This window comes from Myodes glareolus, chromosome 11 (genome assembly GCF_982192425.1).
Source record: "Myodes glareolus chromosome 11, mMyoGla1.1, whole genome shotgun sequence".
In the NCBI taxonomy this organism is placed as follows: Eukaryota; Metazoa; Chordata; class Mammalia; order Rodentia; family Cricetidae; genus Myodes; species Myodes glareolus.
The window spans coordinates 40,587,271-40,611,789 of NC_142036.1; the positions used below are offsets into that span (position 1 = coordinate 40,587,271).

Here is a 24,519-nt window from a genome sequence, read left to right on the forward strand (position 1 = left end):
GGTGTTTATGTCCAGGACAGATGCAATTGCTCTTACATTTACGTATTTACTTACCATCCATGGTGGGTTGAGTCCACAGATATGGAGGGCCAGCATACAGAACTAAGCACAGTGTGTGTAAGGAAAAATAAGATAGTATCAATGTTAATCACCACTGAGGACAGAAAGATCAGAGTAACCTCCTGGGAGGGAAGGGCCTACGAATACAGTGAGAAAATAAGCCACTTTCAACCTCTTCTGCTTCATGACGGCTTAAAATTTTTGGGATCGTACTATGAGCCAGATTCTCTTCTAAGCCATTTAAATGTTTTATTTCATTTATTTCTCAGCACAGCCTTAGGAAGTAGGTATTCCAGCTATCTCTGTTTACGTGAGGAAGCACATAGAACGAATTCAGGAAAGCTAAGGTCACATTGCAAGTGTGTGACAGGATAGATTTAGCGGGTAACAGAGTTCCAATATTCTTACTCTATGGTCCTCATACCTAAATCCTGCCTCCCACCAGCGTAATGCAAGTTAAAATGTTAGCAAGTTAAAATACAGGCACAGGGTCAGGTGGCGCCTCAAATACTCTAGAACCTCCCAGAAAGATTGCTCAACAGTCAAGAGCACTTCTTACTCACGCAGAGGACTAAGGTTCAGCTCCCAGCACTCACATGGTGACTCCTAACCATTTGTAACTCCAGTTCCAGGTGTCCAGTGGCCTCTTCTGACTCCTGTGGGCCCTAGGCACACACATATATGTACAAGCAAGAAAAACACTCAACACAATAAAATGAAATAGAAATCTAAAATGTATATATTTAAAAAAACTCTCCTGGGGATGCAATTTAAAGTGCACATTTCTAGGTATGATTCCAGAAAGCCCGATTCACTGGGGACTGACACAGAATGGACAGAAGTTAGTATTTTTTGTTTTTAGCTAGCTCCATAAGTAATATCATTCTGTTATAGACTTCCTGTGTGTGTGTGTGTGTGTGTGTGTGTGTGTACCTGTATGAGTGCAGTCATGTATATGACACAGTACTTGTATATGGGGGTCAGAGGACATCTCCTGGGGATCAATTCTTCCCTGCCACCTATGAAATCATGGTATTAAATCTAGGTCTCCAGCCTGAGTGCAGAACCTCCACCAGCTAACCCATCTTGCTGGTCCTCCTTAGGTAGTCAGATGCCTGCAGTCCAGACATGAGGAAGGAGAAAAGCATGGAGAGGACAAGAAGACCGAGTGGGGAGCTGCGACAGGAGGTAACACCTCCTGCACCCAAACTTAAGGACAGGTAGATTTTTATCCCTCCACTCTTCACTGTTTGGAGGGTGTGTGGGGTTAACTGTATCCCCTGAAACATATGTAGAAGCCCTGATCTCTAGAGTCTGTGAAGGTGACCTTATTGGAAATAAGGTCTTTGGAGATGTGAACAGTGCAGTACACAGCTAAATGAAAAGTCATCTTCTTCCTCACCACCCACAGATATATGTGTCCATAAGATTGAGATGCAGTCATAAGATTATATCTACATACCACAGGAGATTGCGCGCTACAATGCAGGTATTAGAGAGACACCAAGCTGCTTTAGCAAAAGTGAGCAAGGGTTTTCAGAGTCAAAGGTCCTGCAGGCCTTGTCTGGACAGGATTAGCCTCATCAGAGAGTCATCCCTCTGGTGGGTTGACTTCTGAACACCAGTTGTCACCTGTTGAAACTCTCATGACCTCCGACAGGGCAGGATCTTGAGACCATTCTGAATTATTTGGTAGGTCCTAAATCCAGTGACACACGTCCCCAGTACACGAAGAACAGGTACAAAGAGGAGAAAGGCTACGTGCAGATGGAAGCAGAGATTAGAACGAGGAAGCCAGGAGCTAAAAACTGCCCGGAGCCATTAGCAGATGGAAGAGGCTGGAGGGAGCATCCCTCCTCACCCCGAGAGAACATATTTCTGATGTTTTAAGCCATACACTTTGCAACTATTCGTTGTGGCTGTCCTAGGGAACTAGTAGAAAGGTTTGCACCCTAGGCACACAAGAGTCTCTGCAGAGATCACCAAGATTAGACTGAGCCCTGAAAGTCACTGCTTGCAGGCGGACAGGACTCTGCACTCCAAAGGAGGAAGACAGAACAGTGTGGTGGTACCTGTGTAGGCCTGTTACTGCTCTTCTCTTGAGGTACAGGGACTTGCTTTGGATATTTTTTATATTGCCTTTTATTGTATATACGCATATATTTTAAGATGATTGCAACAAAACAACAAACATTTATGGATTTACTGATTGAGCATTAAATAGTCGACTGGACAGATGGCTTAGTGTTAAGAGCACTGATTGCTCTTCCAGTGGTCCTGAGTTCAATCCCCAGCAACCACATGGTGGCTCACAACTACCTGTAATAAGATCTGGTGCCCTCTTCTGGTCTGCAGGGACATATGCAGGCAGAACACTGTATATAAAAATAAATCTTTAAAAAAGAAAAAAATAACTGATTAAAGTCTTTTTCTTTTCTTTTTCATCTTTTGAGGCAAGGTAGTAGCTCAAGTTGACCTTGAGCTCTTTCTGTAGCCCAGGCCGACCTTGATCTCCTGCCTCAGCCTCCTGAATGCTAGGACTATAGGTGTGTTAAGTCAGCCCTCCTGGTTTAGAAACAGATTTGTTAGAAGCCAAAGAAAAGCGTGGCTTTACCTCTGGCTTCACAAGTTACAAAGAAGGAAGTTAACACCATCTAGATCACAAAAATATCTGGCTGAGTGGAAGAGCTATGGCCAACCCGTACCACTAAAGTTCTGTTTCAGATGACACTGGTGTTTCGCTGCAAAAGAAGGCAACACCCAATGATTTTTTTTTTTTTTTTTTTTTTTTTTTTTTTTTTTTTTTGTCGCTGACCAATACATGAATGGCAGCTTTTGACCTCTGGCCTAGAGACTTGAATGACTTCTTCCCTCTAGTTGGGGGTTTCTGCTTTAGGGATGAGAACGGTACCAGCTTCAAAAGCTGTCATTCAAAATGCAGAAGCTGGCCATCTGTGGAACAGACAGCTCTGGCTGTGGTTCATGAAGCTTCGTAAAGTATGTCTTCACAAAGGTTATTAATACTTTTTTGTCCACGTGCCACCGCGGCTTTCTGCAAGCTGGGAGAAAAAGGTTTCTTCCCTTGGGGCCTCGGCTCTCTTTCCCTCCTGCTTCCCATTCCTCCCGGCTCACCAGCACTTAAGCCGGGGGTGAGTGGCCTGCAGGAGCGGGAAATGAACCTTGGCCTCCAGCTAGTATTGCAGACATTCTCCTTACCAGAGGGCAAATTTTACATTGCATTCTAGGTGAAAGGGTGGCAGGACTTCAGCGGGAGAAACAGGATGTAAACCAAACAGGGAAATTTGTATTGAGAAAGGCATGGAGATTTTTAAGGACTAAAACAGAAATGGGCCTGGGTTAGCTAGTTGGATTTCTTTTCAATCCCGGAATCAAACTGGATCGTGGAAAGTTTGGCGTTTTTAGCCATGATGCTCAGGTTGTACCCTACACCAGTCGCAACCAAAAGCCTGGGAGTGGAAGTCAGGCGTCAACCTCCATTTCTCTGTCCATCTACCTGCCTGCCTCAGTATGCTGGAGACTGAACCTAGAGCCTGTGGCACGTGCTACGCCAGCACTCCATTGCCGAGATGTAGCTCTACCTCGTTTTTTCACTTTTTATTTTGAGAAAGTCTCAAAATGAGGTTAAACAACTCTGTAGCCCAGGCAAGCCTTAAATGAATGAAGGTGTATATAATTTCCTTTGAGACAGGGTCTTGTTATATAGTTCAGGCTAGCTTCAAATTTATGGAAGTCTCCCTATAGCCCCCAAATTCTGGGATTACAGATATGTACCACTCTGCCTGGCAGACCCCTTTACCATTTTGATCTTCCTGCTTCAGACTCTGAGTAGCTATAATTCAGGCCTATATCAATAGAGTGACTCTTTTTTTTTCAATTACTAAGTACTAGTATTATTATAGGGTGTGTGTGTATGAGTAAGTCAGAAGACAAGGAACTGATTTTCTCCTTATACCGTGTTGGTGGATCCTAGGGATCGAACTCAGGTTGTTAGCCTTGGAAGTAGGCATTTTTACCCTCTGAGCCATCTCACTGGCTCTGGTTTGGGTTTTTGAGACAAAGTCTCAATTTGTAGTTCAGGCTATCTCAAATTTGCAATCTTCTTGTTTCTGCCCCTCCTGTGCTGGGATTAAGTTGTTGGTTTTTTAAATAGGTTTCCAGATGATCAAACACAGTTAGGGCATGATGAAAACATTATTCCAGGCGGTATGCCCATATATTGTTTTCGTTCTTCTGAGTTAGGTTTTAGGCATCAGGAGTGTTTGAAAGCTGCCAGGGTGGTTCTGGGATGCAGACACCAGCCTAGTAGATAGAGGGACAACAGTGAAGCAGACATCATCAAGGTTCCTGAAGCTGTTTTTCTTTTCAACCTGTGTGGTTCGCCGTCTCTCATGGTAATGAGCTCCCATTAAAGAAGAATGTGTTTTAGCAGGCTTTAAGATAATCTGAATCCTGGTAAGGCAGTATACCCCTGGACTCCCAGCCCTTGTAATCAAGAGGCTGCAGCAGGAGGACTGACATAAATCCAAGTCCATTCATGGTTGCATAGCAAGACTGGCTCTGAAAAACAAAAAGTTGGGCTAGCAGAGTAGTTCACTGAGTAAAAGCATTTGTCCTCTGACCTACACACACACACACCATGGCATGTGTGCACACGCACACACACACACTATATTATCTTGTTTGTTTGTTTGGGTTTTTCTTTTCGAGACGGGGTTTCTCTACGTATCCCTGGTTGTACTGGAACTCAGTCTATAGACCAAGCCTCTGCCTCGCCGCCACCCCTCCCCCCAAATGCTGGGGTTAAAGACATGGGCCACAACACCTGGTTAAGAAAATGTAACTTTTAAAGTCAACTAAATAACAAATCCATCAACAGACGCTGACTACCACTGGCCTGGAAGGCAGATGCACTGGAGGAAATGCAGACTTTCTCGGAGCAGGAATGAAGGTCTGTTATCACCAGTGCAGTCTTCCACTCCAGGCCACCAAGCTTTGTGGTCCCAGGGCTTCCAGTAATCATCTTAGGGCATCTGGGGATCTACATACGGGCACACTTCAGGCATGGCTGTGTCCAGGTGGAGAGTGTTGCTGATGCTGGGAGTAGATGCCCTTTGACTCTGTCTTACTTCTCCTTGGAGGCCTTAGGGGACTCCAGGGCTACTGCCCAAGGCAATTTTCCTATTTGTCTTTCTCGGTGTTACTATTCCTTCTTTGTGGCATGAACGGCTGTCCACACAAGATGGGGGGGGGGGCTGCAGTTCTCATCTCACCCTACTTCCTTGTCCCCATGACTCTGTCTTTTTTGTCCTTTAGTTATTCTATTCATGTTGGCACAGTGAACTTCTTTTTACCTCAGGCCTACCATAGGGCTTTTCCTCCTGGTTTCCAGGACTCCAAATCTCTACCAGGCTCTAGGAATGGTGTCCAAAAGCAAACAGCAAACAGAGCTTAGAAAGAAGGGAGGGAGAGAGGGAGGGAGGGAGGGAGGGAGGAAAAGAAAAGGAGAGGGAGGATTCTTCTAGATTCATTCTTTCAACTCATGGGATTGTTTTTTGAAACTTGTGTTTTGAGGCCTATTTTGCATCTTTTGCTTACATCAGCCCTAAAATTCTTCTGAATTAAAAAACTGCAGGCAAAATCAGGAAGGACACTGTGATGTTTTCATACACAGTACAATGTATGTGCAGTGATTAAATAAGCACACTCACCACAGTCACTGGGTTGGGTTGCTTTTGTAGTTAAATCTAGATGTTTTATAATCTCAGTGCACAGATACCACTACAGCTTTGATCTCGGTTGGGTGCTGGTGGCGCATACTTTTAATTCCAGCAGGTGGAAGCAGAGGTAGATGGTGGATCTCTCAGTTTGAGGCCAGCGTGGTCTACAGAGCTATGCAGAGAAACCCTGCCTTGAGAGGAAAACAAAAACAAAAAGACCCTTTGAACTTGGCAATGAGAGATGTGTGTAGGTTGTAGCACACATGTGGGGTCCTGCTGTCTACAGACTACACTGAGGAAAGACATTGATCACCATGGAAGCTGGTGAGGGAAATTCATGTTTCCCATCTATGTTTAGCACCCTAAACTAGGGATGTTGTTCAGCAGAGGGCTTACTTTGCAAATGTGAGGAACTGACTTTAACCCCTAGCACCACGAGAAAGGAATTTATTACCATGGCATCTGAAGAGGAATATAAATCTTTATTTTTTTTCAAGCAAAATGAATTGAGGGGAGATGCTGTAAGTTTAAACAGTAACTATTAGCACCACAGAGGATGTTCTGGAAGACTTATATTTATATGAGAACCATAAATGTTGTATTATGAATGTTAGTTTGGGCACAGAAAGGCTACTCACGAGTATAAAACTTCTCAACAGAGTGGGAACTAAGTACAAAATATGAAATTTTATCTAGTGTGGCGACAATCCTATCTGAAAATTGTCACTTCTATTTTCAGCTCTGACTCATTGTATGGTTTCAGACAAGTCACCTAACAGCTTTGGACCTCAGCTTCTCTATATGAAAAATGGTAATTAAAACGCTGCTAGATAGAGGAACTAGCATTTATTGAGCAACTGTTCTCTGCCCATCATGTGCTGGGCACTCTGTATTATGCTGTAGTATTTCATTCAATCTAAGGCAAATATTTGTTGAACACTTATCTATAGGAGACTATGCCTGGCCCAAACAGAGCCCTTGCTCTTCTAGGGGTTAAACTCCAGCAAAGTGAGGGTGAACACACATGATGAGAAACACACAGGGTAATGACAGCCACAGAGCAAGTCATGGAACAAGAGCAGGCTGGGAAGTAAGCTGAGGGTGGGGTTACATGTAGGGGGTGCGCTCTCTGGAAGGAGACTGCAGCGTTCAGAGTCTACAAGACCTGAGCAGGAAGGCTCCAGGGGGACCTGCATGTTGGAGCATAAGCTGTTTGCAAGGCTGGCTGACTGTAAAAGGGTGACCAAGAGGGATGGGGAGGAACTCAACACTGGGAAGAACACTGTTGGAGAGAGGCCGCAGTAGCCGTGTGAGCTGTGATAAACTACTTAGGTTTATTCTAGTTGACCTGATTTGTTGTTTTGTTTTGTTTTGTTTTAAATCACTTTGGGGGCTGGAGATGACTCAGCAGTTAAGAGCACTGGCTGCTCTTCCAGAAGACTCAGGTTTGAAATCCAGACCCCACAAGGTGGCTCACAACTGTAACTCCAGTTTCAAGAGATCTGATGCCCTCTTCTGTCCTCCACGGGCACCAGGCACACATGTGGTGCACAGACATACATAGAGGCAGGCAAAACACACAGAAGAAAAAAACTTCAAAAATCACTTTGTGTAGGGTAATGAATATGATTAGAGAATGACAAGAACAGATGGAGGGAACAGAAAGGAGGGTGCAGCTGGGGAAAAGAGCAAAGGACTTTTCATAAAGATCAGATAGTAATTAACTAGCTCAGGTTTCTGCCACACATTCTGTTCTTCCTCCTTCTTAAACAACTGCCTAAAAATGTAAAAAGGAGAAAAAAAATCCACATTCTTAACTCTTAGGCAATACAAACCAGAAGGTCCCATGCCTGACCTGCTTATCTGAGCAGGAGTTTGCAGCCTCTGGCTCAGAGAGAAGAAACTGATTATTATCTACTTAGAAGCCAGAACTGATCAGATCTGCTGATGAACTGCCTGTGTGTGGAGAAAGAATGGACAAGGAAGCAGAGACAGTTTCAGGCACTGGGTAAACGGTGGCACTGTTTACGGGGCGGGGGTGGGGGGAAGACGAGGAGGAAGCAGATTTGAGAGGCAAAGGAGGGGAAATCAAGAAATCTAAGTGGAGTTCTTGAGACAGGCACTAGGTGTAGATTCTGCAGCTTAGGGCAGAGGTCAGGGCTAGAGATCCATGTCTGGAAGTTACAGGTCTGCAGATGCATTGAAAGCCCAGGGATTGGAAGATACCACCTAGAGAGCAGCAGCAGATCGAAGGCTCCATCACTCAGAAGACCCATCACTGGGATCCTTGGGATTCGTCACTGTGTCAGAGGCTAGGACACAAGGCAATACTGCCAAACTGCTTTCCAAAGGGGTCTTTTGTATCTTCCGCTTGTATCGCTATGTAAATACATTGTTGGACTTTACACATGAATGGGAAGGGATGTGGAAGCCAAGGATCCTTATAGATAGGTGCCCACAAAACTCAAGCCACACTGAAATGTTAGCTGGCTAAAGTGGGTAGCCTGAGAGGACTAATGTGCTTCCCAACTACAGAATCACCCAGCAAACTTGTTACAAATGCCTCCTCTCCATCCCATAATATAATTCTCTCTGGCCTGGAACTTAACCAAGTAGACTTAGCTGGCCTCAAAGTCACAGAAATCCACCTGCCTCTGCCTCCCAAGTGTTAGGAGTAAAGGCGTGTGCCACCAAGTGCCAATTTTTAATAAGGGCTTCTGCCTCACTGTCTGAGTGAGGTGTGTTTTAAGCATGCTCCTTATTATAGAAGAGTTTAAAAGCCTACGGCTAGCTGGGCGGTGGTGGAGTGCACCTTTAACCCCAGCACTAAGAAGGCTAGAGGCAGGCAGATCTCAGTGAGTTCAAAGTCAGTCTGCTCTACAAAGTGAATTCCAGGACAGCTAGGGCTGTTACAGAGAAACCTTGTCTCAAAAAACCAAATCAAACCAACAAAGAAAAAACTATGGCTTAGGGATAGACTAGACTAGGTGTTTCTTAACCCTTGGCTTGTGTGGCTAAGGAACTTCAGGTTATCTGGCTAGGTCTGTTTCAGGATGACAGACATGGGGGCCAGGACTGCTAGTCAGGAAGAAACACTTGCTCTGAAAGTGGCACACGTTCCAGTCCATTACCAGCTCCACATGAGGTCTCTGCCTCATGTAGATGAAGATGGTGCCTTCAGGCTGGAGAGATGGCTCAGTGGTTAAGAGTACTGGCTGCTCTTCCAGAGGTCCTAAGTTCAATTCCCAGCAACCACACAGTGACTTACAGCCATCTATAATAGGATCTGATGCCCTCTTCTGGCATGCAGGTTTACATGCAGAACACTCATATACATAGAATATAAATAACATTTTTTTGTTTTTTAAAAAAAAAGATGGTACCTTCTTCAATACAGGTGCAGAGTTTCTAAGTTTTGGTTCCCTAGAGCCCTGCCTCCTGCCCTCAGTTCCACAGCATAGAGGCAGGGTTTTGTTATTGTTGTTATTCTCTGACCTTCTATGGACTCGCTTTCTAATAAGGAAAAAAAGTCAGATGTGATAGAAATGAAAAATGAAATTTATGTCCTGGCAATGCTGAAGCATGCATGGCAGCCTGTATATGCTAGTCCTTTTGAACTTGTCCATATTGGGTTTCATGGTCTAAATTGATGAGGACAACTGACCAGGTCTCTCAAGAGGGCACCAGATCTCATTACAGATGGCTGTGAGCCACCAGGTGGTTGCTGGGAATTGAACTCAGGACCTTTGGAAGAGCAGGCAGTGCTCTTAACCACTGAGCCATCTCTCCAGGGTGGTGAAATGTGCCTGCAATTCTGCCACTCAGGAAGAGGAAGCAGGAGGACTGAGAGTACACCATCTGGGCATATATGGAAGTGCTGTCCCGAAGATGCAAAAGCAGAAGGGGCTGCACAACGGTGGTGAGACTGAAGTCAGGATTACAGCTTAGATACATCATATGCTCAGTAAATCTGTGTGAAATGGCTAAAGAGCATTGCTGTTAGGCCTCCTAGCCAAGAGCCTGTCTTGTCTTTTTTTTTTTTTTTTTTTTTTCCCCAAGGCAGGGTTTCTCTGTAGCTTTGGAGCCTGTCCTGGAAATAGCTCTTGTTCCAGGCTGGCATTGAGCTCACAGAGATCTGCCTGCCTCTGCCTCCCAAGTGCTGGGATTAAAGGCATGCGCTACCACTGCCCAGTGAACCAGTCTTGTCTTACCTTCCTGTGCCAGCATCTACTCTGCCCAAGTAGCAGGCACTGTTTGGGGTTAAGGAGAAAAGCAATGAACAAACTACACAGAAATCCTCACCTTACAGAAGACACCGTGCTAAAAAGGCAGACAAGAAAGTACAATAAAAAGGTAAAATGGGGGCTGTATTAACGGTGAGAGCTAATAGGGGAAATAAAAATGACAGAAAGTGTTGGGGGGCTGGAAGTAAGTGAGATTACAGGACAAGAAGGATTCAAGAGCTGTGTGTAATACAGGAAGCAATTCAACCTTTCAGTCTCAATTTCTCCATTTGCAAAATACTGTAGTATTTTCCTGAGGAAGGTTCTGATTTTTGTACCTTTTTTTTTTCCTGACACAGGGTCTTCACATGACAATCTGGTTGCCCTTGAATTCGACGTGCAGACCAGGCTGCCCTTGAACCCACGGAGATCTGCCTGTCTCTGGGAGTGCTGGGATTAAAGGTGCTCACCTCCCCACCTGGTCCTTTGTCACTTTTAGGGTGTTGGATTGTGTTGTTTTACATTTATCCATCCATCCATCCATCTGTCGATCTGTGTGGGAGGGTAGAAGACAAAGAACAACTTCCGAGGGTTGCTTTTTCCTACCAATTGGGTCCCAGGAATCCTACTTGGGTTTTCAATCTTGGCAACAAGTGCCACATTACCCTTGGCTCTCTCACTGGCCCCTGGGATTCTGAATATTGACAGAGTCTAAATTCAGGCTATTCTGAACTATTTCTCAACTAGGTCCTTTTGAAATTTTATGCCTGGGCATTGTTTACTTATAGCAACAATGCTAAGTAAGTTTGACCTGAAATGCCCCACTCCAAATATTTCCTTAGGAGCTGAGATGAGTTCTCTCCCCGACCGTGCAATCCCTTTAGAGCACTGTGATGTGCATCTGGCTCCACACTTTCCTTGAGTAAAGCATTGCAGTTCTCCAAGCTCAGCGCCACCAACATCTTTTTTAAAACTACCCAAGTTTCTTATCATCGCATATCCTCAGTTTCCTTATCTGAAAAATGAAAATGTTTGCCTAAATTATTTGACAGGGGTTTTGAAACTATCAGATGAGATCATTAATGACATGTGAAAACAGGTTGTGTCTGGTGGCGAATGCCTGCCTTCACATTGGGGGGGGGGGTGTAGAGATAAAATCACCACAAGTTCCAGGCCAACCTAGATCAAAAGATTCTGTCTCAAAAGAAAAAGAAAAAACAGTGAAGATATTTAAAAATGTATAGTCTATCGTGTAAACGTTGAGACGGAAATCAAAAAAAACATGCACAGGCATTTTACAGGCTGAAAATCTTGCGCTAATGGCCAGAGGACTCCTAGGACCTGAATGAGCTGTGAGTTAGAATAACTGTAGGGAAAAGCCTATGCAAATTGTCAGCATGCCCTCAGCAGACTGCCAATCTTATCTGCGATCAGGGATAAAACAATCAAACCGAATGTTCCTAAGTGGCCACCTCATAAAATATTATATGGCATTTGCTAGATCTTAAAACTTTTAACAACTCTATTATGCTTGTGTTTGTTTTGTTTTCAGACTTCTGTTCCAGGAAAAGACTAGGTAGACAAAAAGTCATTTAAAAAAAAACTAAACTAAACTAAACAAACAAACAAAACCCACTGAAATCGCTAAGGGCAGACAGTTCATCTTCTGCCTATTTTTGCTAATGTTCAAGAAACATTAATTCAAGTCGATAAAGGTTACACACATAGGCTGCTGTTTATTCTTAGGTGTTGAAGTATCTGTTTTGGGGGCATGTATTCAAGGCTGGCATGGAACTCACTGTATAGCCCAAGCTGGCATTAATCTCTAGGCCATCCTCCTTCCTCAGCCTCCCAAACTCTGAGATCATAAGCATGCTGTACTGAGTGCGGCTCTTTGTATATTTTTCAGCTCTAAATACTTGGCTGTAACATAAAGATGCTAAACCTTTTTTTCCTTTTCTTTCTTTCTTTCTTTCTTTCTTTTTTTTTCTGAGACAGAGTTCACTATGTAGCTTTGGCTGTCCTGGAACTTACTATTGTAGATCAGGCTGGCCTTAAACTCCTGGAGATATGGCTGCCTCTGCCTCCCAAATGCTGGAATTAAAGGTGTGCCATTTTGCCAGGCACTACATATTTTTGAAATTGACAAAGAGTATATAGTAATTATTTTGCTAAGGAACACTTTGGTTGTTTCATCACTGGCACGGATGCTAGATCTACTGAGTTTCATCGACGTACACCAACAAACACATTATGCATGCAGTGTCGTGTCTAGCACACAGCAAATAACGAATGAACGATTTCTATGTGAATCAGCTTACGATGAGCCACTTGGAAGTTACAGAACATGCTTTGGAAACATACAATTTCTGCTCTCGACAATGCTCACCTGGTAAATAATATTTTATGCTCATCTCTGACAGGATCAAAACATACATTTAAATATTTGGTGAGAGTATAGCTTAGCACAGAAGACTACTGATGTTTCTTAAATAAATAGAAGTACATTGTGAACACCGAAGTTACACCGGGCCGAATACTGGGTTCAGAGGCGTTAACGGGATACCTGTCAATTCGCAAGCACCTGTTGATCTCTACACAGGCTTCTCCGAGTTAGAGACCCACAGGCACTAAAAGCCAAATAAAAACTTCGCTTTGTATTTTTCCTCCTCAGTGCTCCACTGTCCCGACTGCAACCAGAGTTGGCTTTTGGGACGTTAGCCCCAGCCTAAGCAGCCGGTGGGCGGGCCCAGAGAAAGGCTTTGTGGCTGTTCCTTATTGGGGCCTGGTTGCTATGGTGTCACCGACTTTAAAACGCGTCTGAACCACTTCCGGGAGGTTAAGCTAGAATTACTTCCAGGGCTGCCCGTACTTACTATGGCTCACCCAGCGGTCTTTCGCGTCAACAAAAAAAACTTTGTACGGGAAAAAAAAATCTCTGAGAACTTTTCTGTAGCTCCTTACGCCCATGGTTATGACATACTACCGGATCTTTCCCGATTTTAAAAATTATTTGTTACACAGTCTGGCTCTACTAGCCAATCTCCAAAATGGCGCCGACGGCATCGCTGGGTCAGAGGCGAGTCACGTGGGTTCCCCCCGGTTCCGGCGCGCTAGAGGCCCCGGGTGGTGAACGAGGCTCCGGCACCATGTCTGGTTTGTCTGGCCCACTCTCCTGGCCTGGCCCTCGCCCCTGTGCGTTGCTCCTTCTGTTCCTGCTTGGCCCCAGCTCGGTGCTCGCCATCTCCTTCCATCTGCCCGTGAACTCTCGCAAGTGTCTCCGCGAGGAGATCCACAAGGACCTGCTAGTGACGGGCGCCTACGAGATCACCGACCAGTCGGGGGGCGCAGGGGGCCTGCGCACCCATCTCAAGGTGCGGCGCGGGGGCGGGCGGCCAGACGGCAGGCGTCGTGCGGGGGAGGCCGAGGTGGTGGGGAGGCCGGCGGGCGGAGGCCGGGGGTTGGCCTGCTCCCCACCCCCCACCCCAGCGCTCAGGACGTGCGGTGCGGACCGCCCCTTCACCCCGCGCGTTGGGGTTCGCGGGGCGGGGCTGCGCGCCCAAATCCCGGGCCCGTGGAAGGGCTGGGGAGGCGTTGGCGGGCCGTGAGCCTAGAGAGCTTGGACTATTTCGGCTGTCGTCAAGGTCCTGCCCCTGGGAGGGCTCAGGAATCTTGAGCAATAACGTGATTTCCCCGAGTAATCCTTAGAAGATCAGTGGGATTGACATCATAAGACACCGCAACACCTACAGGATAAGGGAGACAATAAGATTGACTGTGACTAATAAAATTTGTTATATATTTAAGCATCTGCCGTGTCACTTCCTGTGCCTTTTAAGGGTTGTACGGTTAGTTCAAACACTCCATAAATAAGGAAACTGAGGCTCAGGTAGAATGAACAAGTGTTCCCGATGGAATTGGCCCACTCAGTGAATTGATGAAAAAGTGCCACTATCTTCCTTTTGCTCTTGATTTTTGATTTCTGGGATTTATTGGAGTTCATTATTGGTCACAAGATGGTCGTAGTCTCTAGTGTCTTCACTTAGCTACACCAGGTTCGGCTGGACCATTGGGTGGTGACAGCTGCTTTACATAATGCCATTGGGTTTTCAAGTTTTGCCTGGCCAGATTTTTGAGATGTTAATAGTCAAGAGTTGATTGTGTTCTGGGTAATTGTATTCATTCACATTTAACACTGGTTATTTCTTTCTTTTTAACTGTGTGTATGAATTGTCTAAGTGGTGATGATAGCACATACATTTTCAAGATGTAGTTACAATGTTTGGGCTCTTCGTTGTAGAAGTGGTGCCCAGAATCAAAGAGTTTGAACAGCCAAAGAGGCCTTGCTCTCCCGTTTCTGTTGCCCCTGGAGTCCTGTGTTTGGAAAGCACTCAGTGGCTCACTGTTGCCTCTCTGATAATTGGCATTTACCAACATGCTCCTCATGAGAACACTCTTGAAGCTTCTTCCTATGTTGTTAGTTTCCCATCCATGTTCTAACTAGGGCCTTCCTGACCAGAGCTCATTGTCACTACTTCTGTTTACCCTCTGTCTCCTTCTTAGGCCAGTAGTTTCCTAAGGGCAGGCCTTGTTCTCCTGTTTGTGTTTTCTGGAGTGTTCAGTGTGGCCCTTCGCTTCTGGTAGCACTGAGTGGAAGAAGGAGCTGTGCTGTAACCCTAGAGGAAGGAGCATCTGAGGGTGGACCAGAGGCTATTAAAGGGACCTCACCAGCAGGAGTTTGTGCCTCTACTCACGAGGATTTCACCAACACTTAGTTACTCCCACTCTGTCTGCTATGTCCTTGCTACGAGCCAGCTTCATTGGACTACTGGAACCCTAAACCCAGCTGGCAAGTAGATAATACACAGGAACGAATTGAGCCAGGTATCAAGAAAGAAGAAAACTGAGAAGCAGCGATGATTAAAGGAGTGTAGCTGACAGTGGTGGAGAAAGGGAATTTGGAGTGACCAGTACTCCCCTCTTTTTTTGATGTTAGGCCTCACGGAAGCCCAGGTTGGCCTGGAACCCTCTCTCCTCCTGCCTCAGCCTTGCAAGTACGGGAATTATAGCTGTGTGCCGTATGCCCAGCAGTACCAGGTCTTAATGAGTTGCCTTGCAAACATGTGAGCCCCTTGTCCTATCTGATTTTAAAAATGAAATTTTAAAAAACATACAAATTTTGATGCCAAAGTCCTGAGTTTTATTGCCAACCGCGTGGCTGTTGGCAGTGTTTTGCCCTCACTGTTAGAGAGAATATAACCGTTTACTTCTGCTATCCAGATTCTGTGGCTGTTCAGGATCCACGCTGGCTTAATCTTCACTCTTTTCCTTTTAGTATTTTATGTTAAATTGTTCCAGGCCCAGGAAACCCTAGATATTTCAGTACAGTCGACGTCAGCTTGAATCTTTAAAAAAGGATAGGAACATGACTACCATGTTTTATGGCCATGTGACACCCTTCCAAAATTAACATTGAGCTAGGTACAGTTGCATGTGTCTGTAGTCCTAGCTACTCAGGGGACTGGGGCAGGAGGATGAGTTGAGCCCCAGGAATTTGGAACCAGGCTGAAGTGAGATGATCCCTTGAGCCTGTGAGTTCGAGACCTGTACGGTTTAACAGATTCAAACCCCTTTCTCAAAACCAAACACATTAAAATCCCATAATGATTCCTTAATGTCATGTAATACCCATCATATACTAAGATTTCCATAGGTAAAGGCTCTTGTCACTACGCCTAAGTTCAATCCGTGGGATGCATGTGGTGGGTGGGAACAGTCAACTCCCAAAAGCTGTCCTCTAACTCTTAACTTCCACCTGTGCACATATGCAGAATGTGCACACACACAATAAATTACAACAACAATTTTAAAATTTCCCCACTTGTTTGAAAAAGACCTATTTAAAATTAATTTGTTGGGGCCAGAGAGGTGGCTTAGCAGTTAAGAACAAGTACTATTCTTGTAGAGGACCTCAGTTAGGTTCCCAGCACCCACTCCGACAGCTCCGCCATTATTTCTTACAAAGGAGTAAGGTATAAATATGGAATCGGATTCCATTTTATCTTTTTGATGTAGGTACTTGATAGCTGGTGCAGTGTGGGGATGGTTGATTGTCTCCACCCACCATGAGGACTTGGGAGGCAGAGACAGGTGGATCTTTGTGAGTTTGAGGCCAGCTCGGTCTACAGGGCAAGTTCTAAGACAGGCTTCAAAGCTACAGAGAAACTCTGTCTCGAAAAACCAAAACCAACCAAACAAACAACGCAAAACAAGCTGTTTCAGACACACTTTGTGTTGTAGGTTTCCAGTTGTCTACCTTATCACTCTCTTTCCCACTCATTGCACAAAATGAAGCTAAGCCATCCTTAGTCATAGATTATAAAGATTTTGTTACCCAGATTTGAAGTTGGAAGTACCCCCTCATCATCCATAGTTAATATAGATGTTACTCTATTAACTTGAGGTCTTAATAAAGTCTGTTGTAGTTGTAGGAGCCAATGGTCCTAAGTGAAGGGACTTCAGACATGAGCACCCATGCTGGACAGTGTGAAGAGACATTCTATGTAATACAGTTGCCTGGGTTTTTAAGAGAATGGTTATATTTCCGGTGTCTGTACTGAGAACATTTCTGTGTTGTAGAGGAAAACAATCAAAAACCTGTTGCTTATTTCTCAAAAGAAGCTTTTCTTTTATCAGTAACTACCATGTGAATCCTTGCTTGGGCTCACCTTTTTCTTTTAGTGAAAATATGGCCCTCTTAAATTGATATTTAATGATACTGTTATCAGTGGATTAAAACCAGACCAGTAACTAGATGGTTTGCTACAGAGGACAGTTTGTACATTAACGTTTGATTGCATTACAGTCGAGTTTTTTCTTGTATTATATACAAATCTTCTAGCTCTTAAGCCCTGACCCATTTCCTTCTTCATAAAAGTTCAAGGATGGTGTTTCTTACTCAGTGACCAGTTGTCTACAGCTTTGCCTCTTCCAGACTGCTCTAGAAAGGGGGACTGCTTAGATTTTGAAGTCAGTGATAAGTTCTGAAGACAATCTAGTTTTTAGGAAGAGGAACAGATTATAAAGGTGACCTTGAGGGGTACAGTGACCTTGGTTTGCCAGTTGATGACTGGTGTTTGATGCTAAGCCTCTGCCTCCATATTCATATCAGCCTGGCAGCACAGACAGTAGGGCCCTCTGTGAAAGCATCCGGCTGGCCACAGACCAGGATTTCGGCCCGCAAACAAGCCTCAGACTTGAGGGAGGTTGATGTCATCTGCTGTATCCTGCGCCCCAACTTCATTGTTCAACATAATGTGTGGGAAATCAAGAGACTACTTGTTAAAAGAGAACAAGGCTTTGTTTGTGCCTAAAAGGGTCATGCTGGAGGTTTTTACCGTAAATAACTCTGGAACAGTATGAAAAAAAACATTTGATCTGGCTTCACCCCCGCAGTGGTGGTGTTGGGGCAGCTACTGGCCTTTCGTTCTCAGTGCCTCCCTTCCTCTTTTTCCTCTTCTCTGTGTCCACCCCCGGGAGGCAAGCTTGACTGTTGCCTGAGTTAAGCTAATGTAGCAAATGCTGACAGAAGCAGGAAGAGAGCTGCATCTGCCTGTTATCCCACCAGGGCTTGGAAGTTTTCCATTTCTGATTCTCAGTTGTACAGAAAGCCCCTTCCCTGACCATATTTTAGCCTAAACACCATGGGCGTGTGCTGCTGTGTCGTCACTGAGTTGGGTGGGACACCTGAAGGAATTCAGAGCTGAGTGCTGCTTGCTGTTTCGGTTTGACTTTGTTCTCAGTATAATCTGTGTGTTCTTCTGACTTCCAGAAACACAGGTGATAGACTGTATTTGCTCTTGACTGGGAAATCAGGGTAGGTAGGGGCTTGAGATGGCTAAGTGGGTATGAATTAAAGGAACTGTTCTTGCAGAGGACATGAGTTTGGTTTCTAGCATCCCACTGGATGGTTTACAACCACTTATGACTCCAGCTCTAGGGCCACCTGCGCTTCTACATAGTCAGATGTAATTAAAAACAAATCTTACCCCCAAAAAAGAAAGAAAAATCAGTAAATTCTGTTCATGGTCTTCATTTTCGAGATACACTTGCGGTTTGCATATTTCTTTGTGCAGGAAGTTGAACTTAGAGTTTCTAGAATACTCACTTTACCTAACCCCTGCTCTGCGGTAGTCTGTCTCCCCCACCCCCCATCTTAAGACATGGTCTCGTATAGCCTAGGCTAGGCTCAAACTTGCTATGTAGCTGAGGATAACTCTTCTGTTCTTCATCTCTCTGTTTCCCATATGTTGGAATTATAGGTATGAAATACTATCCCTGGCTCTGCACTTTGTGTGTGTGTGTGTGTGTGTGTGTGTGTGTATACACGTGTGAGAATCCCATGTGAGCATGTGGAAGTCAGGGCAACCTGCAGAAATTGGTTGGTGTGGGTTCCCGGCACTGGCTTCAGATCACCAGGCTGGGATCAAGCACCCTTATTGACTGAACCATCTTGCCAGCCGCGGCCTTTTGAAATGTGTGTCATTCTTTTCCCTGACTAGAACTCCTCGTGGGTTTTTTGGGATAGGCTCTTACCTGGCAGCCCTGGTACTCACAAGGAGTTTGGTCTCAAAGTTGAACCCCCGTCTCTGCCTCACAAGTGCTGGGATTACAGGCATGAGCAGCAGCAGACCTGGCTTCCTGTTGAGTTATTCTTGTAGTTTACTCCTTATCAGATTATAAACCACATTCCGGAAGTGCCAGAGTTAACCCTGGTTTCCTCACTGTGTTGGTTGGGTTTCTATTGCTGTGATAAAACACCATGACCGAAAGCAGCTTGATCTATAGCGTGTTGTCCAGGAAGTCAGGGCAGGAACCTGGAGGCAGAAACTGAAACAGGCCATGGTGGAGTGGGGCTTACTGGCATACTCCTTGAGGCTTGCTCAATTTGTTTTCTTTTTCTTTCCTTCTTTCTTCCTTCCTTTCTTTTTCTGGGGGGTGGTTTTTGTTTTTGTTTTGTTTTTCGAGACAGGGTTTTCTGTAGCTTTGAAGCCTGTCCTGGAACTAGTTCTTGTAGACTGGGCTGGCCTCGAATTTAGAGATCCGCCTGTCTCTGCCTACTGAGTGCTGGGATTAAAGGCGTGCGCCACCATCGCACGGTGCTTTTTCCTTTTTTAAATTATTTTATTTTACATATGTGGGTGTTTTGCTTGCATGTATGTCTGTGTGCCACATTCATGTCTGGTTCAAAGGATGCCAGAAGAAGACCTTGGCTCCCCTGAAACTGGAGTCATTGGTGCTTGTCCGCCATCATATGGGTGTTGGGACTGAACTGGTTGCTCTGCAGGAGCAACAGGTGCTCTAACGGATGAGCCATCTCTCCAGCCCAGAACCTTTCATCTTAACTAACACCCTGTATTGTCTCTCAGAGGAAGAAAGGAGGTGTCTTTGTTGAGAGTATTTTTATTCTGTACTGGGGCTTCTAGGCAGGACCTACAGGGTTGGTAGTTGTCCTTAAAATCATTTACTCAGTGTTCTTTCAGACTGACCGTAACCTAAGGGGACAAGAGTGTAGATAGGGGCCAACTTGAAGGGAGTTACAGCTTACGTTTCTACTAAATTTATTTTTAAAAAATTTAAAAGCACTTGGGAGGCAGAGGCAGGTGACTCTCTATGAGTTCAAGGCCAGCCTGGTGCACAAAGTTAGTTCCAGGACAGTTAGAATTGTTACACAGAGAAACCCTGCTGGAATAAACAAAACCCAAAAGGAAGGGAACAATAAAAAAAGTATTATTTTATGTATATAAGCGTTGCTTGTATGTATGTCAGTGCACCGTGTGCGAGCCTGTTGCCTACCGAGACCAGAAGAGGGTGTTGGATCCCTGGAACTGGAGTTAGAGATGGTTGTTAGCCACTATGTGGGTGCCGAGAATCAGACTTGGGTCCTCTGGAAGAGCAGCACTGGCTGGGCCACCTTTCCAGCCCCTAGGATGGCTCTTCTGTCTGATGACTTTCTCATGATATAACTGGGTATAAGTGTGGGTGGGGGGGTGGGAACTACAGAGGTCAAATTGTCATTCTTATTACATATCAACATGACTTGTCACAGATCATCTGGCCAAGTTAGTGTTTGTCAGGCTTCTGCACAGTAGCTATTCTTTATGCTGTGCTCTTTGGGATGAAGTCATATAGTGCAGCCAACCCACACTTTAGGAGATGGGAGTTAGACCGACTTCCTTAAGGGTGTGGTGTCAGTCTTCTGAAAGAGACTTGTTTCTTCTCCCTCGGTTGTTTGTTTAATTGTGTATTACTGTGTGGATTCGTGGCTATTGTATACTTCAAATTACAGTCCATTTCCACTATATTTGGTGATCCAGTTGTTTCCAGCTTGGCTGTTCAGAGCGGTTTGTCTTTTCCATGTACTCCCATCCTTGGGGTTTGTTTTTGAGGGCTTTCTCGCTTTCTGACACTATAAGATATTATGATTGCATATATTTTCTAATCAGTCCTAGAATCCTGGGTCCCCATTTCTCCAGGGAGCCTGTTTTTGTTTATTGGATGGTCTGTTGTTAAAATGGATAGCATTTTGTTTATTGGATCGTCTGTTGTTAAAATGGATAGCATTGTTAATAAGTTTTTGTTTTTTTCTGATGCCCTCCTTCAACAATTGTAGCAACAGGTGGCTACAATTACAATTTTGGAGCAAAACTGGTGTTCTGTGAGCAGCAGGAGTGGGCTGGGATGGGAAGGGGGCCAAGTGCTTGGGAACATTCAGGTTCCTCTGGGTCTTATATGAGATCAGGCCATCTATACAGAGAGAGGGTCAGTCACAAAGAACTGAACTCACACTGTTTGTGTCTTTAGCAGGCTGTGGTTGAAAATGGCAGGGACCTTCCTGATACATTGTTTATCTTCAGTTTCAGGAAAGTCATCCCTGAGCTAAGTTGGTGGGCTTTCATCACTGAACAAATCATATACAACTCAGCTTGCTTTGCTTCCAGTCTTTTACTCTCGATTTCAAGCTGACTTGAGGTCAGATGTACCATGCAGACACCAGGCTCTTGAGACGCTTGCTTGTTCCTTCCTCCAGGTGCGCACTCTTCTGTTTTGTTCCTATGTGACCCGAGCTACTTACAGCTCCTCTACATTCAGGCAGGGTGTTTGTTATGGTGAATGTTCAGTGATGGAACTGGTCAGCAGGCAGGCCCCAGGACCAGCTCAAGAACCTGCTCCTAGCCACTGCTTAGACTAATCCAAGAAGAGAGGATTCTGGATGAGTTTATTTCCCCAGTGACCCATTTTCTCACTTAGTTTCGGTGTGAGTGTTCACATAGTCTTGACATCAACTCTCTGCTTATACAATTAACACCTTTTCCCCCTTTTCAAGTTGTGAATTTTGGTTTGCTTTTCATTAGAAACTGTTACCTAGAAACAAAATTTTATTACTTTCTATTCCATGATGTCATTTATGGACAAATTTTAGAACTTAATATTACCTTTGTTTAATCAGAGAAGTCTACAGTAATTATTATGAGTATTTTGTTGTTGTTTAGCCTGGCATGGTAGTGCATGGGGACTTGTGGCTATAATCCCATCACTGGGGAGGCAGGTTCCTGGAACTCCCACAGCTGAGTTCCAGGCTAGCTGGAATAAAAATTTTGTAATTAAAGAAAAGTTAAAAACATCATTTGTGCCTGGGTTAGTGGTGCACAACTTTAATCCTGGTATTAGGGAGGCAGAGGTAGGCAGATTTCTAAATTCAAGGCCAATCTGGTCTATGGAGGGAGTTCTAGGACAGCCAGGGCTGAAAACCAAAACAACAACAAACAAAACAAAAGGCAACTGCATCCCTAGCACTCAGGGAACTGAGGCAGGAGGGTTACCACAAATTCCAGGCTTTCTAGTGCTACAAGGCAAAGCCCTACCTGGAAAACCAATAAATAAATTAATTCATCATTTCAGCCCATAGACTGTGGGCTCTGATTAATCACTGAGTTTTTGGCCCAGTTTCCTATTCTTTCATTTTAGCACCTGCTAGTTTCCATGATGGTGTTGGGGTTAAGGGATGTGATTTTTTTTTTCTTTGCAAGACCGATAGCTTTGCTGTTAAATGACTGCAGTTATTTGCACTTAATAGAGAGTTCACTGGTTTTTAGGAAAATATTAAGATGGATGAGAATGCCCAGCAGTTTGCATGAGTTAGTCCAATCTGAAAGCTCAGTGGCTTGGATTCCAAGTATTCAGATAACTAACATGGTTGGCTTAACTTAAGTGGTAAGGACAGAGCTGTGATGTCCAAGGGAGTACTAAGCATTATTACAGATTGTTTCTGGAAGGCAAATTTCATGCTGATGAAAGGCAGTAGGTTGGGGTTGGTGTGGGGGCCCCTGCACCTCTCACAGCTGCTAGGGAAATCGATCCTTGGGAGGTAAAAGTGAAACTCTGGTCAGCACAGCTTAGCTGTTGCTGGGTTAAAAGCTTCCAGAGTCTGACCTCAGGGTTTATTTTTCTTACACATTTAAACACAGTAAAACTTTGGGAAAGGCTTCCGCATGGCCGTTATCACAGCAAAACTTCAGGCTACATCTCTTCAGCCAAGCACCTATGACCTTAACCAGAGGCATGAACTTTATTGATTGATAAACAGTGTTCAGGCAAGGGCGTAGGGGAAGGGTTTGTAATAAGCATAAAGATGTGTTCTATTGACTGAGGATGGCTCAGGATTTGGGGGGATTCAGTTGAAGGCTGGCGTTATAGAATAGCAAAAGATCATCAGGTTATTAGACAAAATCCACTCCCTCCTTCCAGATGAACAGGTGCCATTTGCTCCCTTTGTGGGAAAAAGGCTGTGTGTTTAACAATTCTGGTTTCTAGTGCTTTCTGTAAGCTGAGACCACTACAGGTTGGGGCTGCAGAGATGGCTCGCTCAGCAGTCTTGTAGAGGACCTGGGTTCATTCCCAGCAGCCTCATGGTACCTCACAACCATCTGTAACTCCAGTTTCAGAGTATGTAATGCCTCTTTATCTTTTGACCTCTAGATACATGTGTGTTACACATATAAACATGCAGGCAAAATACATACATAAAATTAAATCTTAAAAAATTAAAAATAATTGGGTCCTTCATTTAGCCCTCTAGTAATGCAGTTGAATCTGCCCTCAAATGCATTTAACCTCTAATGGTTTTTCAGATGTCATGGAGCATACAGCAAGTAGTTCTTCCATGACTGTAATTTCTCAGCACAGTGTAGAGGGGGACATTTATAAGTACCAGTTGGACGTATGGAGTCCTTAGAGGAACACAGCTGAGTTCTGGATTTGTGTTGCAGGTTGCTCCATGCAGCATTGTTACCAATGCTTTGCTAAGAGTTTTATGACCTGCATTTAAGTACTTTTATAATCTGGAAAGGCTCCTTTCATTAAATTAAAAAAATTATTGAAGAACACTTTTAATATTTTAGAAGAAAAAGTGATCATGAGCTCTCTTCTAGGAAATAAGGTGATTGGGCAAATGTGTGCAGAACTTATAAATGCTGTTAAATTGAGTTGTTTGTCTAGGCCGGTGACCTGGTCCCTTCCTTGCCTGAGTGTGGAGATGAAATCTCTGATTGTTCGCTGATGTAAGCTTGCTCCTTTCTCCCGTTGTCCTCTACTGGTTCCCTTACAACTTAACACATCCGTTCAGAATTAGACTAGTAGCAAAAGCCATAATGGAATCTCTTTGCCCAGATTCACTCTAGAAAAGTTCTGTGTTGTCTAAGGCCATTCATAGGAGATTAACCAAAGTAGGGTTTTTCACATAGCTTTGTTCCTATAGTCTGCCTTTTTAATTTTTTCAGATTTAATTTTATATGTATGAATATTTTGCCTGTATCACATGTGTGCCCTGTAACTGAAGAGGTCAGAAAAGTGTGTCATAGCCTCTGGAACTGGAGTTATAGATGGTTGTGAGCTCACATTTGAATGCTGGGAATCAAGCCCAAGTCCTCTGCAAAAGCAGCAAGTGCTCTAAACCCCTGCACCATCTCTTAATCTGCGTTTTTGAACTTTGTCAGTGTGCTTTGGGGAGGCTGGCAGTAGGAAAGTGTCTGGTTCTGGAGAGAGGAAGTGGGGCAGCACACTCGCTACATTAGTTTGGGATTTGATCAGTTTCCAGAACTTTTTGCCTTATAATATATGTATAGTCAGGATTATCCAGGAAAAGTATCCCATGAACTGAGGCTTTAATGACTCTTCAGGGCCCAGTGCTCCTTAGCTGAGCTCATGACCCCTGTGGCTGCCTGCTCATCCCTCGGGTGCAAATAAATGCAGAGGAGCAGTGCTGTGCGCCGTTTGGGAGGGCTGTCAGCTGCCGGAAGCCCTTTACCTCTCTGCTTCCCTTGGTTGATGTTCATCTTGTAAGTTTCAGTTTATTCTCCCAAGTCCACACGGCTCTCCATATTCCAGTGTGCATGTAGCAGTGGTTCTTTGCATTGCATTCCATCTGTCCTCTTTTGTGT

At 44.5% G+C, this 24,519-nt stretch overlaps 1 protein-coding gene and 1 long non-coding RNA gene across 2 annotated transcripts in view; one reads left to right on the plus strand and one right to left on the minus strand.

The window, feature by feature from the left end:
• Positions 1–284: 284 nt before the first annotated feature.
• On the minus strand, positions 285–13,023 carry LOC125409998 (uncharacterized). The gene is made up of 3 exons (XR_007234946.3): positions 12,411–13,023; positions 10,360–10,573; positions 285–4,638 (listed from the first exon to the last, which is right to left on the minus strand). It is a non-coding gene; the product is annotated as an uncharacterized LOC125409998 (long non-coding RNA).
• A 93-nt stretch (positions 13,024–13,116) lies between these two features.
• Positions 13,117–24,519, plus strand: part of Tmed10 (transmembrane p24 trafficking protein 10) — a 36,047-nt gene continuing 24,644 nt past the window's right edge. Inside the window, exon 1 of the mRNA XM_048449218.3 lies at positions 13,117–13,395. Coding sequence (XP_048305175.1) covers positions 13,171–13,395 — 225 coding nt within the window. The 5' untranslated portion in view covers positions 13,117–13,170. The remainder of the gene's footprint in view (positions 13,396–24,519) is intronic.